This window comes from Ostrinia furnacalis, unplaced genomic scaffold, assembly GCF_004193835.3.
Source record: "Ostrinia furnacalis isolate ACB-3 unplaced genomic scaffold, ASM419383v2 OfSCF2703, whole genome shotgun sequence".
Taxonomy (NCBI): domain Eukaryota; kingdom Metazoa; phylum Arthropoda; class Insecta; order Lepidoptera; family Crambidae; genus Ostrinia; species Ostrinia furnacalis.
Window position 1 is genome coordinate 190,951 of NW_021132942.1, and position 19,744 is coordinate 210,694.

The 19,744-nt window shown below is 45.1% G+C and overlaps 1 protein-coding gene across 1 annotated transcript in view; it reads right to left on the reverse strand.

Annotated features, from left to right (window-relative positions):
- Ptp69D (Protein tyrosine phosphatase 69D) overlaps positions 1–19,744 on the reverse strand; it is a 53,538-nt gene that overhangs the window by 18,343 nt on the left and 15,451 nt on the right. Inside the window, exons 5-19 of the mRNA XM_028309337.1 lie at positions 16,660–16,854; positions 15,641–16,225; positions 15,025–15,032; positions 14,336–14,515; positions 13,679–13,923; positions 12,593–12,776; positions 10,453–10,559; positions 9,289–9,433; positions 7,724–7,803; positions 7,292–7,429; positions 6,425–6,694; positions 5,101–5,225; positions 3,959–4,068; positions 2,547–2,671; positions 1,428–1,572 (exon numbers count right to left, since the gene is read on the reverse strand). Of these exons, the coding sequence (XP_028165138.1) occupies positions 1,428–1,572; positions 2,547–2,671; positions 3,959–4,068; positions 5,101–5,225; positions 6,425–6,694; positions 7,292–7,429; positions 7,724–7,803; positions 9,289–9,433; positions 10,453–10,559; positions 12,593–12,776; positions 13,679–13,923; positions 14,336–14,515; positions 15,025–15,032; positions 15,641–16,225; positions 16,660–16,854 (2,642 nt within the window). The remainder of the gene's footprint in view (positions 1–1,427; positions 1,573–2,546; positions 2,672–3,958; positions 4,069–5,100; positions 5,226–6,424; positions 6,695–7,291; positions 7,430–7,723; positions 7,804–9,288; positions 9,434–10,452; positions 10,560–12,592; positions 12,777–13,678; positions 13,924–14,335; positions 14,516–15,024; positions 15,033–15,640; positions 16,226–16,659; positions 16,855–19,744) is intronic.

Below are 19,744 nucleotides of genomic sequence, written 5' to 3' on the forward strand. Positions count from 1 at the left end.
GTGTATACAGGGTGTCCCAGAATGGGTGAATCAAACTGCTAGGGGAGGTAGCTCTACTAATGTACTATCCGTTCGGATTTTCTTTTTAAATAACGTGCTCTAAACTCGAAATCTAGTCATTATTTTCAAAAGTTTGTTTACAGATAATTGAAGCGATAATGTACACTAAAATTAATATTAGTAAGAAAAAAGTACAANGCCAAATTTGAAGTGTTAATGCACAGTAGTTTTTGAATGATGAGGAGTCAAAAGTGGCGCTAATTGGTTCGTCTAAATATACGCACGGTGCAGTCCCCTCCATGGAACTAGGCTTAACATGCTCCCACATGTCTATAGTGTTTGCTCAATGTTGATTTAGTCGATTTTCTCCTGAAAGGAACATGTAAGACAACAATAAAATTTCCAATTTTACAGACCTTCTAGAGCAGATGCCGCAAAAACTATACAAGATATAGAAAAACTTGACGGTCTCACCTGTAGCAAATTAAATAAGCTTTTTTTGGTTCATAGTAGTCATGTCACTAGGATGCATAGTTTCCGAGGATTAAGCGAAAAACCGAAAAGTGATACCTTTAAACCCCCCTCTCCTTGCCGGCTCAAGGGCTAAGGGCGGGGACTTTTGCTATGTTCACCACCTAACTAGGCTAAATAAAGTCCCGAGGTCAGAAATTGTGTTCCACGGATTTCTCTCTACACCGTCGTTAAGGCATTCATTGACTGGACTAACTAGTAAAATCATTAAAACGCAAATGGAGACAGTAAAATCTACTATAGCATTCGACATTCATATCCACAAAATAAAGAAACAATAAGATTGGAAGTAAATTATTAAAACAATGCAAGTATTTTATTTCAATATGTAATTAAATGTTACATAAAACTTACAGTTGTCCATGAAGAGTTCATAAACAAATAGTATGCGTTTCGAACAAACATGTATTAATATACAGACGTTCATTTAGTAATAATAAGTTGTGTATTTTATACAATAGCTCATCCATTATCATTTACTCGCTTCTCAGTTCGATTGAAGTAGTTTTTACAAATTACCGAGATACGATGGCATAAGTGGACGATAAATAACATTTACAATATAGCTTATTATGTCACACTGGTTTGGACTTATCTGTACAAAGGATGTAAAATCTTTTTTTTTGTTTTTTTCTCGCAGCATAGTGGTTGCTTTAGATGCAACTTCGCCCATAATGCATTGCGTATGCATACGCACTTTTGACTGCGCCCAGTAAAGGATGAATTAAAAGATGGCTTGATTAGTAGATTTCGTATTGTCAAAGAATTCATCATCATCATCATCATCATCTCAGCCATAGGACGTCCACTGCTAAACATAGGCCTCGCCCAATGCTTTCCATGTTGCCCGGTTAGTAGCGGTGTCAAAGAGTCAAAGAATGAAAACAGTAAAATACCTCGAACTCCTTCTGGAAGCCGTAGTCGGAGTCCAGCTGCCTCTCGGCATAGGCCGCCGCCAGCTCGTCCTTTGGTATCGGCGGCATGTCTGGGGGAACTGTGGAGATCAGTTGCTGCCGGCCTCCGATGTGACCGACCACGTATCTGGAGATAATAATGTATGTTGATGATAGGTGTCAAAGAATAGTTGTTGTGTGTATATCATCATCATCATCATCATTTCAGCCATAGGACGTCCACTGCTGAACATAGGCCTCCCCTAATGCTTTCCACGTTGATCGATTGGTAGCGGCCTGCGTCCAGCGCTTCCCTGCTACCTTAACGATGTCATCGGTCCACCTTGTAGGTGGACGTCACACGCTGCGTTTTCCGGTACGCGGCCTCCACTCCAGAACCTCGCTGCCCCATCGGCCGTCAGTTCTGCGTACTATGTGCCCTGCCCATTGCCACTTCAGCTTGCTAATCCGTCGGGCTATGTCGGCGACTTTAGTTCGATTACGGATTTCCTTATTTCTGATTCGATCTCGCAAAGAAACACCAAGCATAGCCCTCTCAATAGCACGCCGTGCAACTTTGTGCTTTTGTATAAGGCCTATAGTGAGAGGCCACGTTTCCGAGCCATAAGTTATCACTGGTGTATATAATACTTTATAACTGAGCCTTTTTTAGCAGAACAAGGTACATTTTTGACTACAATCGATCGAAGCAAATACATAAAAATATTCTTATTACACTAGTAGTGAGATGCAGTCTAGAGTGGTACATACCAGCTCAGTAAATGCCCTTTTATGAAAAGTAGTAAAAAATGGCCATTTGATTTCAAATGAATCTTCACTTAATCGTGAGCTAAGAACCAGAGACAATCGATTATAGTAGTGTTGCCATTATCTCCACTTTTTTAGGCAAATGTCGGACAGTACGGATCAACGATACAGCAAACTTGAATACAAATAAATGTATTTTTAAATTGCATGAGTAGTCTCATAAGGTACCTTGGAGCTTTAGATTGGTTCAATATAAATATTCCGATCACTTTACCCAATGTAAAACTTGAGAGTGGTTTTGCAAACCGGACCTTATTCACTTATGCTTTAAAGCTCATTCTAGTTTTGCCTTACCTGAGAGCCTGCTGTATGCGGTTCATCTCATGCGCCGGCGGCGGCAGCTTGCGTGAGCGCCGCGTTTGGAGAATGCAGAATATTATCATGCCCAGTAGAACGACAGCTGCGATGGCACAAGTCACCTGTGGAATGTAAAAGTATCTTTTAACATTGTAGTAAAACCAAGAGAAGTCTTTAATGAGCCATATATCCGCTTTGCATTGAAGGGAAGTCGAACCTTAACTTCGATTCGAACTCCGCCTATGTTCCTCTGATTAATTTGAAAGAAAGAAACATTTATTACGATGAACATCACTTAGTTAATGACAAACCGACCGCAAAGAGCGCAGTACGTAAATCTCCTGTACCAACCACCATGTCGCTACGATATCTACAAAAGAAATGCATATAGGTAACATGTGCATTAAAATATTTAATAATCTTCCTGACTATATTAAGTTGCTACAGGGTAGGGAATTCAAAATAGGGTTGACAAATTGGTTGCATACAAATTGTTTTTATTCACTTAAGGAATATTATGACTGGAGGAATTATTCTGACTGTAAACAAATTAGGTAGATGTTATTTAAATTTTAATTAATAATAAATTGACTTGTGTAAAACATTTGCATGCTGGTCCACATTTGGCTAATGACGTTTTCTGCTCCATTTCATTATGTAGCATCTAATGTACCACATTCTGCAAATAAATAATTTTCCTTTTCATTTTCAAAGAAGGTATACGGAAAAAAAGACAGAAATAGCATATAAATATTACAAGGAAATAAAAAGTGAACTGAGCAGTGCTACCCTGTTGCAACAGCGATGCCCATCGCAATGGGACTCCACTCAGCATGTTTTCAGTGTGCCCCATAATTTGCGAACGTTGCGGGTTCAATGACAGTTTAACTTTCCCTCGGGAAAAACTTGACCTTCACTGGTTGGGTTTTATTGACGGTCAATTTGTAGATACTTTCTACACAGGAGTTGCAGCACTTGCAGCGATGAAAGGAATTAGTCGAACAGTACTTTTACATCTAGAAACTGCTTGTCATTTGAATTACCTAACCATTTAACTTTCGAGTACTGACTTACTAAAGCAGTTTAGTCAAGGTTTGTGTCGGATTTTATCATGCTTTTTTCATATCGAAGTCTATAATGTGGTAGGTATAATCTGTTTATTTTATTTGGGATAAGATTTCTTTTTTGTTCTTTTATGTATGTTTTATCTTGTATTGTGCCTATATCTTGTAGAGCCAGGGTCCTTTTTGGCATAGGGCACTTATAATCAATTTTATTTTAATTGGGATAAGGTTTCTTTTTTTTTCTTTTATGTATGTTTTATCTTGTATTGTGTCTATATCTTGTATTGTGAATAGTGCCAAATAAACAATATTCTATTCTATAACCAGGTATAAAGTACTATTTACCTGCAAAGCAACTTCGAGAGGTGTGGAGGCGACGGCAACCGGCGGCGTTGGTGCCGGCGTAAGCGCGTTTACATACTCGCTGTATATCGGCGCCACGTCAATCAGCTCAGCTGTTGACGTACAATATACTCAATGAGGGCTATCGTTTTAGCGCTCACCAGTTAGCGCCACTGTAGAGTAAGGTCCTGTCACTTGCTAGTAGCGAAGACAGTGGCCCCAACTTGTGAGCGCTAAAGTGGTAGGAGGACTATCGCATTTGCACTCATCAAGATGGCGCCACTGTTGAGTAAGGTCCTGTCAATCGCCAGGGGTGCCAACTGTTAAGTATAAAAACGATAGCCCTCATTATTTATTGCATTTCACAGCGTATACAGAAATATTTTTGATCACCAGATCAATGGGTTACCGTCTTTTGTTCATTAGTTGGTGCAAATGGCGAGTAAGGTTTGACTATAGTCTGGTCTGCGAGCACGTAGAATTTTGTCCAGTGACCCCAAGCTACCTATCCTTATCGCTCGCGCGTAATTATGTTGCTGTTGCTTTCGCACACTCACTGCGGGCGCTCGTCGCACAGTCGCGCGACAGCAATATAATTACGCGCGAGCGATAAGGATGGGTAGCTTGGGGTCATTGGACAAAATTCTACATGCTAGCAGACCGGGCTTTAGACTTGATAAATATGCAAATTGGTGAGTGAAAATACTGATAACTTCGAATATTATAGTTGTGGTCACCATTTGGCGCCTCTGCGAGTGACAGGACATTACTCGCCAGTGGCGCCAACTGTTGAGCCCGCATTGTTCGAAATGTTGAAATACACAATTTATGGGCATAGAATCAGTGGTTCCCAAACTTATTTAGTCTACTGCCCACTTTGATAATAAATTATTTTTTAGCGCCCCCCATTTTTGTAGTCAAGAGTCGAACTCAGTCGGTGTCTAAGAGTCCTCCTAGTAGATGACGCCTCCCAAGCCTCTACACAACGTCCCGATTTTTTTTCTGGGTCTCTTACCGCCTCCCCCTTTAAGCCTGCAGCGCCCACAAGGGGGCGTTATCGCCTACTTTGGGAAAGACTGGCATAGATGACAGTCCAGAGAATACGGAGACAAAGATTGAAATTAGAGACAATAATGAATACTTACTGATGCACTCCACAAACATAGTGTAGTTGGAGGTGGAGTCCAAAGGTCCATCGTTGGGTCTCAGCTTCATGTCAGGCTTGTCATCTTCGTTTTTATCCCTCATCATTGGGTTGTTGTTGTAATCGCTGGAAATAAGGTGGATATTCCTTTAATATTTGCTTAACAAAGAGTAGAGGTCGAACGAGTAAATAAATCTTCATGCTGATGTCCAATGTCAATGACGAATTTAAAGTTTGCTTTAAACGAATTAATACTGACAAAGTAATATTTCTTGTCAAGTTAATTTCTCGATCGCTTTACGGAGCGAAGTGGTTATTTATTTAAAAAAACCGCACCGAATCGATTTGGAGTTTTTAGTACATGTTCGTTTGATGTTACGGCAGGCCTGTTCATCTCCGCGAGTTTACATCGAAAACAAAACACGCACGATGGCCCACCTACAGGATACTATTCGACAAGGCCTCACATACGAGCGAACATTGACTCACGCACGCGTATTCTTGTGTATGATGGAAGAAAATAAAGAAAATGGTGTACTAGAAATACTGTGCAGTATTTAACTGCCTAAATAATAATAAAAACACAGAATGTACTTTTTTAAGTTGCCTCAAGACACTGAGAGGTAAATAAGTAGTTAATATTTTTCATGATAATTCATGCTAAATCATGTATTTCCTCCGCCTCTTTCCGCAGTTTGGCACCTCACGTCACATCATTTTACCGAAGTCAGCCCTATAGCATCGGCGCAGTGCCGACCACTGACGTTTGTCAACAAAATGGTGCTTGACTCTTGAGACAGGCTAAATTGCACCATATTGTTAATGACGTTGAGCATACATTTTTTTAAATACCTTCGCGAAGTAAAACTTCTGTACGTAGTACTTATTATTATTCTGTGGTTACGGTTGATCTTTGTGGACAGACAATTTATAACTTTCGCAATCCGCATTTCGCTGCGGACCAAATACAAAAGCGGCATAGATTTTGTGGTCAAGCTAGAATAACAGTAATATTTTGTACCCTGGGATTTTAGCTAGTAAGCACTAAAGCTAAAATCAAGTGGCAGTGGGCGGGGCACATAGCTTGTAGAGACGATGGCCGTTGGGGCAGAAAAGTTCTCGAGTGGCGACCACGGGCTGGAAGACGTAGCGTGGGCAGGCCTCCTACTAGGTGGACCGACGATCTGGTAAAGGTCGCGGGAAGAGCCTGGATGCGGGCAGCGCAGGACCGTGCATTGTGGAAAACCTTGGAGGAGGCCTTTGTCCAGCAGTGGACGTCATTTGGCTGAAACGAAGCACTAAAGATAAACTATAATGAACCATACCTTCCCAAAGACCTCCGGACCTTATTAACGTTTTCTTCGACTTCCAACACGTCCTCGGTGGTATCATCCAGTAAATCATCTTCAGTAGTAGTCGGCATAGAAGTGGTGGTGCTGGTTGTGGTAGTGGGAGGGACTGGCAAGTCTGGAGGCAGCCGCCGAGGTTTCAACAGGCACCGTCGGCAGGCGTCTTTGGCGAAAACTGGTTCCTTCTCGTCGAATAGGCTTTTCCTGTCGCCCATTATTAGTTCGGAATCCGAGGGGAATTTGTCGCTGGAAATAATTAGGAACTGTTGGTTAACCGATTGAGTCCCAGACGGCATTAATTAATATCATAACAATTGATTTATGTACTGTGTCTAGATTCGCGGAGCTTGAAGGATTAATTATGTTGAAAATAACGTGATCTTCGTGGGTACAATTTCAATGAGGGATTCCTTAAATGCGTCCAGTACACTGCACTGGCGAGTAACATCCTGTCACTTGCTAGTGGTTAAGACAGTGGCGCCACTGTCGATCATTATACCAAACTTGGTTTATGGCTGAATTGAAGTTTATTTTTTATTTTCCTTTTCTCGGTGTTTTTTTACTCATATCATATAACATTTAGAGTCATAATTGACAACAATTTTTTATAGATGTCCTACACTGAAATGTCCCATCCGTTTGGTTGACAGGGGGCGCCACCGTCAATACCGGATCGCTGGTTCCGATTCTCGCAACTGAAATGTCATTTGCAGGAGGGCGCTGCCATCAATGCCGGTTACTGTTTCCGATCTTTGCCATTTGACGTTTCAAAATCGTTCGACTATAAAAGCGCATTCACACCTTTATGACATAAACGGCAAGTTGGAATGTAAAGAAGCATACTTGGAGAAGACATCAGTGATGTAGGCGCCTAGCACCGGTTGAACAGCATGTGCCTCCTCGTAGTCGATGATGCTGATGTCCCGAGGAGAAGGCAGGTTCTTCCAGTCCGTGTTGGGCAGCATTCGGACCATGTGCACCCTGGGAATAGTTGGCAGAAACAAATTATATTAATCACACTGATCATGGACCCCTTTGGCTATTGATACACTTTTTATTAGTTGTCGAAACATAACTCTTTTCTAGATTTTGTATATTAATGCAGATGATGTCATTAGGTCCATGCAAAAAAGAGTACTCTGCTAACTAGCCGTAACTATAACGATGACCGGTGATATTTGTATTGAATTAGACAGATTTTTGTCGTTTGTTAAAGTTTAAGTAAGATGTTGCAATCCAGCCAATATGATGTAGGTAAGTTTGTAACCGACATACCTGTAGCAGCAAATAGGGCCGTTGCGCTCAGTTATTCTCGGCAGGTACATCTTGAACATGAATTTGTCCTCCTCCAGTATCTAGAAAACGAAATCATGACTATTGTTACGTGTTAACACCAAATGCGCCTGCATGTGAGGGCTTAGACTTTTGTCTGGTCTGTGAGCACATAGAATTTTGTCCAATGACCCCAAGCTACCCATCCTTATCGCTCGCGCGTAATTATGTTTCTGTCGCGCTCGCACACTCACTGCGGGTGCCCGTCGCACTGTCGTGACAGCAACATAATTACGCGCGAGCGATAAGGATGGGTAGCTTGGGGTCATTGGACAAAATTCTACGTGCTCACAGACCGGGCTTTAGAAGATGTCCACCAAAGCGAAGCGGAGAAGAGATGTGTAAATAGTTATTCAAAACACTTCTCTACCTTTGTGGAAACCAGCGGGGCTACTCCGAAACACCGTTTACGTAGTTTCGTGTCTATCTGTTACCGTCGCTCGCGCTGGCATGCGTAAGAGGGATAGTAACATTCGAAAGTTTGAAACTTCGCTGGCTTGAGCGCAGACTAGGCGGCAGTTAATAATGGGGGGAGGGGCGCAACTTACAGCCCTGCCTCATCTCCGCGAGTATGCATCGAAAACAAAACACGCACGACATACTCTCGGTACGTCGCCGCGTGCGCGTCATGGCGCCAGGCGGGCGGTGCGGCTGCTGCGTCGAGATGACTCTCACCTTGCGCCACCGCGGGCGGGGCGCCGCGTGCGCGTCATGGCGCCAGGCGGGCGGTGCGGCTGCTGCGTCGAGATGACTCTCACCTTGCGCCAGCGCGGGCGGGGCGCCGCGTGCGCGTCATGGCGCCAGGCGGGCGGTGCGGCTGCTGCGTCGAGATGACTCTCACCTTGCGCCAGCGCGGGCGGGGCGCCGCGTGCGCGTCATGGCGCCAGGCGGGCGGTGCGGCTGCTGCGTCGAGATGACTCTCACCTTGCGCCAGGCGCCGCGTGCGCGTCATGGCGCCAGGCGGGCGGTGCGGCTGCTGCGTCGAGATGACTCTCACCTTGCGCCAGGCGCCGCGTGCGCGTCATGGCGCCAGGCGGGCGGTGCGGCTGCTGCGTCGAGATGACTCTCACCTTGCGCCAGGCGCCGCGTGCGCGTCATGGCGCCAGGCGGGCGGTGCGGCTGCTGCGTCGAGATGACTCTCACCTTGCGCCAGGCGCCGCGTGCGCGTCATGGCGCCAGGCGGGCGGTGCGGCTGCTGCGTCGAGATGACTCTCACCTTGCGCCAGGCGCCGCGTGCGCGTCATGGCGCCAGGCGGGCGGTGCGGCTGCTGCGTCGAGATGACTCTCACCTTGCGCCAGGCGCCGCGTGCGCGTCATGGCGCCAGGCGGGCGGTGCGGCTGCTGCGTCGAGATGACTCTCACCTTGCGCCAGGCGCCGCGTGCGCGTCATGGCGCCAGGCGGGCGGTGCGGCTGCTGCGTGGAGATGACTCTCACCTTGCGCCAGGCGCCGCGTGCGCGTCATGGCGCCAGGCGGGCGGTGCGGCCGCTGCGTGGAGATGACTCTCACCTTGCGCCAGCGCGGGCGGGGCGGCGAGTGCGGCGGGGCGGGGGGCGTGCTGCAGTGGCGCGTCTCCTCGTCGCCGCGGCGCCGCGTGCGCGTCATGGCGCTCAGGCGGACCGTGTAGTTGCTGTTCGGTTGCAGGTCGTCGAACCTAGATAAATGTCATGAATGTCAAAATATCATCGATGTATAATAGATAAATAATAATACAGATCGGGTGCTTAACTCAGTCAGGCCTCGGCCGCACTCATCGCGATAACATTCGGGCTGTTACGGATAGCCCTCGCACCCTATATTGCTTACTTGACATTTCGCCTTTTGCCGACTCATCCTTTTCCATCCATAGCCTGCGATCCCTCGCATCTCCAAGTAAGTCTCAATCCACCATCCGAACTAGACGGCTGTCTTATCCTATTAATCTCGTGTTCTTTTTTAAAAACCCAAATCCTCAGAGGCTCATAACAGGGCGATAAACTTCGTCTTCGGGCTACGACGAATCTTCGCGGCCACATATAATAGACGAAGTTTATCGCGATGTACAAACGCAAAAACAACATGGACGCCGCGGTTGCTCTGTCTTTTATTACAGCAAATAATTTCTTTTCTTTTATGGCCAGTTTCTAATGGGTTCCACAATATCGGCTCAGCCTCATAATTCGCAGTGAATTCTAAAATTTTTTCGTTGCTTCAATCCATGCTCGTTCAGCACTGTAGTGAAAACTATAACACGTCCGCTTTGCCGATGCGTACGGGCCGACTGAAGTGTGGCCGCGCACCGCGAAGTTCATCGCGATAAAACCCTTTCATGTGCGACAGAGTTTACCGACAGCGGAGCGATAAGCCTGAAGCTTCGCCCGAAGTGCCGAAGGGTTCGCGAATACTTGGCTACACACATCGCGATAACGTGAATATTCGGGTTATCGCGATGAGTGCGGCCGAGGTATCAGTGATTGAAGTATGGCAACGGCATGGGAGTGTGTTTTTTGAGATGTCACACGTCCACAAGACGATTTCTTTCAGATTAGTGTGCTTTGTCACGTCATGCAATTAATGTCGCCCCTCCCATGGTGGCGCTCCCATACCTCAGTTAGAGGTGCAGAACTGAGTTAAACGCTAGAACTATAGTAGATTTAGGAGAAGACTTTATGGGTTACTTATTATGGGACTTACCTAGCAGCTCTGGAGTCGTTGGCCATGAATCTAGCGAGGGGACCCCACATGTCTTCCTTCACAGTTCCGAATCGGTCTCTGTACGTGGCGTTGCCCGTCAACTCAATCTGAAAAGAATACGTAAAGGAGTTAATGCAGCTCAGAAGTTAATAATAATCCCGTTAGCCCCTCGTATTAAGCTTAATATGCTTGTGTCACAATAAAATTCAATACACTCACCGAGTACCCCTTGATATTTGCCGTTTCAACCAAAGGACGTCCACTGATGGACCATTGCCACCCAAAGAACATTCCACAGACCGCTTCTGCTGCCCGCATCCAGGTGCTTTCTGACGACCTTGATGGACACAAAAGACCAAGACAACTTACCCAGATCCCGCGTTCCGGGGGCCCCTTCTGCTCTCAAAAAATACCTTTTTCCAAATGAGAAGAGCCCCCATTGATCCTTAAGTGCCCAGGGCCCCTAGTAAATTAAACACGGCCCTACTCTCAAGCTGCTGCTTATTCAATACACACACCGAGTATCCCTCGATTTCCGTGTTTTACCATGTAGCATAATATTTGTAGTTTCCACCAGAGGACGACCACTGATAGACAATTGCCTCCCCAAGGATTTCCACAACGACCGCTTATGCTGCCCACATCCAGGTGCTTTTTGGTGCCCTTCATCATCGCCATCATTTCAGCCATAGGACGTCCACTGCTGAACACAAGCCTCCCCCAATGATTTCCACAAAGGCCGGTTGGTAGCGGCCTGCATCCAGCATCTTCCTGCTACCATTATGAGGTCATCGGTCTGGTGATCTTAATGGACACAGAAAAACCAAGACACTATATCTATCAAACTCACCGAGTACCCCTTGATCTCAGCGTTGGGCTTCCTCGGCGGTTCCCAGGCCAGCTTTATGAAGCCGCCGGTGCAGTGCACAATATCCTGTTCTCTCCCAAGCAAGCCCCTCTTTCCAACTGGGCCCGCGTTCGAGGGGCCCCAGTATGCTTTCAAAAAAGACCTTTTTCCAAATTAGAAGAGTCTAGGGCCCCTAGTAGATTTAAGACGGCCCTGCTGCCAAGCTGCTGCGCCTTATTCAATACACTCACTAAGTACTGAGTTTCAACCAAAGGACGTCCACTGATGGACTTAGACAATGGCCTTCCCAAGTATTTCCACAACGACCGCTTCTACTGCCCGCATCCAGAAGCTTTCTGATGGATACAAGAGACACTATATCTATTACACTCACCGAGTACCCCTTGATCTCAGCGTTGGGCTTCCTCGGCGGCTCCCAGGCCAGCTTCATGAAGCCGCCGGTGCAGTTCACGGTGACGTTGCTGGGCTTCCCCGGGATGCCGTCCAGTGTGGCCGCTTCCATCTTCTCGGACCACTGCCCGCATTGCTTCGAGTAGTCCGAACCGAATGCTCTCCCACTTGCCGTTTCAACCAAAGGATGCATGATGATAGCCTTGATCCAAAAGACCAAGACAACGTACCCAGGGCCCGCGTCCCAGGGGCCCCTTTTGCTCTCAAAAAATACCTTTTTCCAAATGAGAAGAGCCTCTATTTATCCTTAAGTGCCCAGGGCCCCNATCTTTCCAGACGGGCTAGGATGCGTGCCGTGATAAAGACTTATCGATGATTTTAGATGACAAACGTATGGGATTATCGCATAAAAACGATAAAATGGCGCGCATCCTAATCCTACAGGTTTCTGAGAAGGGGCAGTTTTAGCGTAGGCCCTTAACTCACTGAGTAGCCCTTGACCTCGGCGTTGGGTTTCTCCAGCTTTATGAAGCCGCAGTCCACAATATCCTAAGTTTTCTCCCAAGCAAGCCGCTCTTTCCAAAAAAGATATTTTTCCAAATGAGAAGAGCCCCCATTGATCCTTAAGTGCCCAAGGTCCCTAGCAAGTTAAAGACGGCCCTGCTCCCAAGCTGCTGTGTCTTATTCTATACACTCACCGAGTACCCATTTCAATCAAAGGACGTCCACTGATGAACAATGGCTTCTCCAAGGATTTCCACGACTGGTTCCTGCCCGCATTGAGGTGTCTTTTGATGGCTTTGATGGACACACATCGCTTCTGCTGCCCGCATCCAGAAGCTTTCTGATGGACACAAGAGACACTATATCTATTAAACTCACCGAGTACCCCTTGATCTCAGCGTTGGGCTTCCTCGGCGGCTCCCAGGCCAGCTTCATGAAGCCTTCGGTGCAGTCCACGGTGACGTTGCTGGGTTTCCCCGGGATGCCATCCAGGGTGGCCGCTTCCATCTTCTCGGACCACTGCCCGCATTGCTTCGAGTAGTCCGAACCGAATGCTCTCCCACTTGCGTTTCAACCAAAGGATGCACAAGGGCCGCCCCTAGGATTTTCAAACGACCAGTTCTGCTGCCTGCATCCAGGTGCTTTCTGATAGCCTTCCAGGGGCCCCTTCTGCTCTCAAAAAATACCTTTTTCCAAATGAGAAGAGCCCCTATTGATCCTTAAGTGCCATGGCCCCTAGTAAGTTAAACACGATCCTGTTTCCAAGCTGCACTTTATTCAATACACTCACCGAGTACCCCTTGATATTTGCCATTTCAACCAAAGGACATCCACTGATGAACAATGGTTTTTCCAAGGATTTCCACGACTGGTTCCTGCCCGCATCCAGGTTTCTTTTGATGGCTTTGATAGACACACAACGATCGCTTCTGCTGCCCGCATCCAGGAGCTTTCTGATGGACACAAGAGACACTATATCTATTACACTCACCGAGTACCCCTTGATCTCAGCGTTGGGCTTCCTCGGCGGCTCCCAGGCCAGCTTCATGAAGCCGCCGGTGCAATCCACAATATCCTATGCTCTCTTCCAAGCAAGCTCCTCTTTCCAACTGGGCCCGCGTTCGAGAGGGCTGTTTGCTCTCAAAAAATATTTTTTTCCAAATGAGCAGAGCCACCCTGGATCCTTAAGTGCCCATGGCCCCTAGTAAGTTAAACACGATCCTGTTGCCAAGCTGCACTTTATTCAATACACACACCGAGTACCCCTTGATATTTGCCGTTTCAACCAAAGGACGTCCACTGATGAACAATGGCTTCTCCAAGGAATTCCACGACTGGTTCCTGCCCGCATCCAGGTGTCTTTTGATGGCTTTGATGGACACACAACGATCGCTTCTGCTGCCCGCATCCAGAAGCTTTCTGATGGATACAAGAGACACTATATCTATTACACTCACCGAGTACCCCTTGATCTCAGCGTTGGGCTTCCTCGGCGGCTCCCAGGCCAGCTTCATGAAGCCTTCGGTGCAGTCCACGGTGACGTTGCTGGGCTTTCCCGGAATGCCGTCCAAGGTGGCCGCTTCCATCTTCTCGGACCACTGCCCGCATTGCTTCGAGTAGTCCGAACCGAATGCTCTCCCACTTGCCGTTTCAACCAAAGGATGCACAAAGGCCGCCCCAAGGATTTTCAAAACGACCAGTTCTGCTGCCTGCATCCAGGTGCTTTCTGATAGCCTTGATGGACACAAAAGACCAAAACAACGTAACCAGGGCCCGCAATCCAGGGGCCCCTTCTCTCTCAAAAAATACCTTTTTCCAAATGAGAAGAGCCTCTATTTATCCTTAAGTGCCCAGGGCCCCTAGTAAGATAAAGACGGCCCTGCTCCCAAGCTGCTGTCTTATTCTATACACTCACCGAGTACCCCTCGATATTTGCCGTTTCAACCAAAGGACGTCCACTGATGAACAATGGTTTCTCCAAGGATTTCCAGGACTGGATCCTGCCCGCATTGAGGTGTCTTTTGATGGCTTTGATGGACACACAACGATCGCTTCTGCTGCCCGCATCCAGGTGCTTTCTGGTGCCTAAAAGAAGACACTATACCTATCTATTACACTCACCGAGTACCCCTTGATCTCAGCGTTGGGCTTCCTCGGCGGCTCCCAGGCCAGCTTCATGAAGCCGCCGGTGCAGTCCACGGTGACGTTGCTGGGCTTCCCCGGAATGCCGTCCAAGGTTGCCGCTTCCATCTTCTCGGACCACTGGCCGCATTGCTTAGAGTAGTCCGAACAGGCGGACACCTATTATGAAAGTCAAATAAGAATTCGTCTATTTTGCAAGTAGGCTTTTTCAGAAGCTCTTTTACATGTCCCAGTTTGTTTTAAGTCTACCACTGCTTCGGGACAACAAATGGGTCAGTGTTGAGAAGAACTTAGTCACTATTGTCAGCCTTTATTTCAAGAGTTTACAAATCAATCATTTTTATTTAACTATAAGTGATTTCTAAACTATACAAATTATCAAAAAACTGACTACTGATTCTAAAAGTGCTTCACGAGCTCTAGTTTACCGAATAAGTGAAAAACGAGCGTATTGATTGAACGGCACATTTTTACAAAGAGTGAAGGCAAGTACAGTTAGTGTGTTGCGGGTAAAATGCACACTTGCTGTGAGCATTACGCCGAATAGAGCGCCGAGCATTGGCAGTAACGTTACACATAAAAATGCTCCAGAAAGTGCTTTAGTGTATATCCACCTTTGCTTTTACACGGAGATGTCAGTCACAAGAAGAATGATATTGTTTACGCGCCTTCAGTGCTGTCAACCCGTTTGAAATCAGGCAAATACAGGTAATATTTCAGTATTATTTATCCGCGTATCGCGTTAAAACACCTGTTTAAATTAATTAAAATTATGCAACGCGTAAGTTTAAAATTAATTTGGTCTGATCTGATATTGCTCCTTTAGTGTAAACTATCAGATATAATTTGTGGTAGCTTCTGTAGAACTTCAGAAGTTAATAGTACATGTTAATTTCTTATATGGATTTTAGAGTCGTAAGATTAGCTCAAAGCTATATGACAGAAGCTTTGGTCTGTATTGTAGGGATAATAATCGCTACTCTAGCCTCTACACACTGCCCTTATAAACTTGCTTTGTCACTTCAAGCATTATATTTTCTTACTAACACTCTTTTATTTATTTTATAGGACAACCAACAAGACATGCACTAAAACAATATTTACAACGTGTTTGAACTTAATCTAAGTGCTGCCTTAATTAAAGGATTTACAGGTTGCCACGGCATGCAATAGTGATGAATAGTGGACTTTTAAATTTAAGCAGTCGTCTTTTACGTCACATACTATAATTGCAGTTACTACTCTACTTTCATATCACTACGTTCTAAAGTAAGCTCTATTTGCAGCCATAATGTCTGTTAATCTTGTAAAATCCTACCTGAAACACGTAGGTGCTATAAGGCTCTAAATTATCGAACATGTACGGTAGATTTCTACCGTCTCTCGAGTGGTAAGCCGTGCGTGCCTTGTTGTCGTCCTTCTTCCTTGCCTCTAGTATGTAGTAGTGTATTAAGTCGGCTATATCCTTCGGTGGCGGGGGCCAGCCTATCGTCACCGAGGTCGCAGAGAATCCCTTTATAGAAATATTAGGAACAAATACCGGCTCCTTGTCCAAAGTCTTCACGATATTCTTATGTAACCATTCTCCATTTTTGACCCAATTCTTCGTCTTCACTTCCAACTTGATCTCGTACTCCGTGGATTTGTTTAGGCCGTTGATGACGAACGAAGTGTTTTTCTGTCCAATTTTCTCGCGCGTGTACAGTCTGAAGTCTTTTGAGGGTAGTTCTCTAATGAGGAGCGTGTAGAACTCTATGGGCGAGTTGTAGGCGCGGACCGTCCAGTTGATGTAGAGTTGGGTCGTGTTTATGGCTGTGACGTTGAAGCCGACGATTTCCGGCGGCGCATACACTATGACGTCAATCGCTCCTGTTCAACAAAAATACATGCGTCAGTGGTAAGTAAACATTTTCACAGAAATTATCTTTATGAAAGAAAGAAAGAAAAATATTTATTTGACAACATAAATACATTTACATCATTATAATAAATTACAAACATTACATCAAAACGATAAAGAGAGAGAAAGAAAATGTTGTCAAAAAGGTCAATCTGCCAAGACACTGATTTTCAGTGGGCGCTTTACCATAATTATCATGACATGCCCCTGCCAAGGATTCCACAACTACTGCTTCTGGGCTTCCCGCGACCTTCTAAATCGTCGGTCCATCGAGTGGGAGGCTAGTCCACACTGCAAACGTTACTTAAGAATAGCAAGCAAGACTGGTCATCGTGGAAATCCTTGGCGGAGGCCTTAGTCCAGTAGTGTCCTTTATTTGGCTGAAACGAAAGGATCAACTTACCCCTGATGACAGTATTGGAGACAGTATCGTTGATCTCGCAGACATAAGTCCCGCTGTCGTTGGCCGTGATGTGTATATCGTAGGTGCTGTTGATTCGCTTCAGTCCGACCGGGTTCGCGTTGCGAAGTTGCGGCTCCGGCGATTTTTCGTCGGTGTCGTTCTTGTACCACCGCACTTCTGTTGGCTTGTTGTACACTGTCGGACAGTTTTTGTGATATAAGTAGAGTTTAATATTGATAGAATTCATAGAGATATAGAGAGATGCTAACTAATGCGCTGAGTTCGAAACTCAGTGTCGCATTAGAAATTCACGCACACAAAGTAATCAAAATATGTGCTCATTATCCACTGCGGTATCAGTACTCAACGTTCGAATAATCTTTAGTACTACGCAAGCAATGTAAACTGTTTACATTATAACGTCGCTGCTGTCATCATTGCATACACGAGAAATGTGTTCCGTTTTTGGGCATATTGCTGCGACACCGGCCCCGCCCCTTGTCACTTGTATGGAAAAAATCATTTCTGGCCCTCTTTAACTGTCAATACTGGCTTCCTGACAAATAATTCAGTTACGAACTTTTGTGAGGTTTTAAATGTACATTTAATAACATGGTGTGTTTAACTCAATATAGGGGCATTCCACGCGAAGCGGGCAGGTAAAAAAAGTCGATGTTTCCGATTTCAGTAATATTTGAGTATGTTCTACCTATACATATTATTGATACGTGTACCAAATATTTTTGTAATATAATTACTAGTTTAAGAGTTATGGGTCTTCGAAGTTTTCGACAACCGGTTGGCATGCAGTACTTCAAAGCCGATTATGGAGTCATAAAATTATATATTNTATTATTCAGGCAAACATTACGTCACATTTAGACAATGGAGTTTAAAAGACCAACAACCGCTGATATTCAGCTGTTTCCTCAACTATTGTTTCATGTGATTCGCATAGAAACAGTCTGACCGCAAACCCAATAATGTAAAATTAAATAAACGTAGCCACTTTGCATAAAAACTAATTTTCATACAATAATTAATTCGTTTTAATACTTATCTGACGCAATTTTCATACATCCGATAGTTAATATCGCTTTAACATAATAGAACTCAGGAAAACTGTTGTTATTAGGATATTATTTGTAGTAAAATAAATATTCATATATTACCGATACTTAATTATCGCTTTTTCCTTCACATCATTCTATCAATACAGGGAAAAGTATAGTTTAATTGTTATTAAATTATTCACGAGTATACGATTTAGAATAACTAATATTTGGACGCTTTGAGCCGCACCGTGCAGTGCCCTTGCGATGCGTTCTGCGGTCTGGACTTGACCGCAGACCGCATCCAGTGTGGCAAGTCCTTTAACATTTTTGATATTGGAATTGGAACAACAACCCATCAATAGACAACTTGTGTATGGTCAGTGGCCTAATTCACGTATTTTGACAGTCAAGATCTCGCTGACGATCAGAAGTTGTCCCATTGAAAAACAGTTCTAAATCCGTATTCACAAGGTTCATTTCGATACAATGATTACTCGATAGGATCGCAACTCAGCGAATTGTTGTCATTGAAGTTTTGTTACGTCGTCCCATTGAAAACAGTTCTAAATCCGTGTTCACAAGGGGCATTTTGATAGAACGATTACTCGATAGGATCGCACTCAGTGTTTTGGTGTCGTTGAAGTTTTGTTACGTGAATAAGGCTACAGGTTTTACTTCAGAACACACGACTAATGATCCTTACTTCCCAGATTATTAATATTATTAATGCGGAAGTAGCTCTGTTATGTATGTTACGCTTTCATGCCTAAACCACTGAACCGGTTTTAGAAATTTGGTATAGATTTTTTTTTATTGTTAATATTACACAAATTACTAATATTCCCGTTAGCCCCTCGTACTAAGCTAAATATGCTTGTATCACGAGTGAGCTCACCACAATAATCAATAGGCGGCGGGGACCAAACCCACGTTTCCCGGATCACGAGTCGGCCAGTCCGACCCCTTCACCGTTCGGCTATCGTCGTGGCTCAGTAGTTAATAGTTTGAGTCCCGGGAAAGGACATAGGCCAGTTTTTGTTACGGTTTTTTTAACAAGGACGCGTGATATTTTTCCTGCGACTGACAAAATTTCATGTGGTAAAGCCGCGGGTAAAATCTAGTTCTATAAGGTCCCTCGCCCACAGCGACTTTTAACGTGCGTTAGTCGCATTTGCAACGCACTACAGAAGTGATGCCAACGCGCTACAGCAGCGCGACTGCATCGCTACAAAAAGTCACCGTGGGCAAGGGCCCTTAGACCATACAAACCTTCGAATTCGCAGTAAAGCTTAACGTGGGACGTGTCAGACACATTGAGCTTCAAGGGGCCAGCGGTCTTGGTCACTAGTTTGCCATCGAATCGGAGATCCAGATTTGCAGTCCTGTGGGAATAATTTAAAAGTTACAAAGTATGTCTGCTATAATAATAAATGTTTGTAACAGGCATTTATATGTGACATATGTCTATAGTGATTAACTCAGTCAGTGCCTGAGGTATGGGGCGGCACGGGAGGCGTGACATTGACATATTATGACGTGACAGAGCATAAGTAACAGTGTTGTATTCTTCGCCTACCAGTAAGGAAATCGGTGTGTTTTTTTAGTGATAACTGTGTTACTTGTACTGCAACCGGAGTAGTATTGCTGTGTTATAGCAGTGCCTCTTGCCCTCCGAGTATCCACGGAAGACCAGCGTCGTGGTGTCCCTTACGACACCTCGACATGATGCTGAGTGGATACCGTTTCGGTGACACGCACATTACCTACTCTCTTTACTTTTGTTAAATATTTTTAATTTGTGTCGCTGAATAAAATACTTCATTTTCATTTTTCATTTTTATTTTCATATAAATCTCAAGCAGATCTGAAGTCTCATTAATGGACGCCCCCTAGACGGCTATTCTTGTCAATTTCATATATTAGCGTCTCTGCGACTCTGACGCCAAGTGTACGAAGCTTTGAACAAAATATATGAAATTCTCGGCCACAGCCTGTCGTCGCGACTACGTCGCCGCACATGCACATACCCA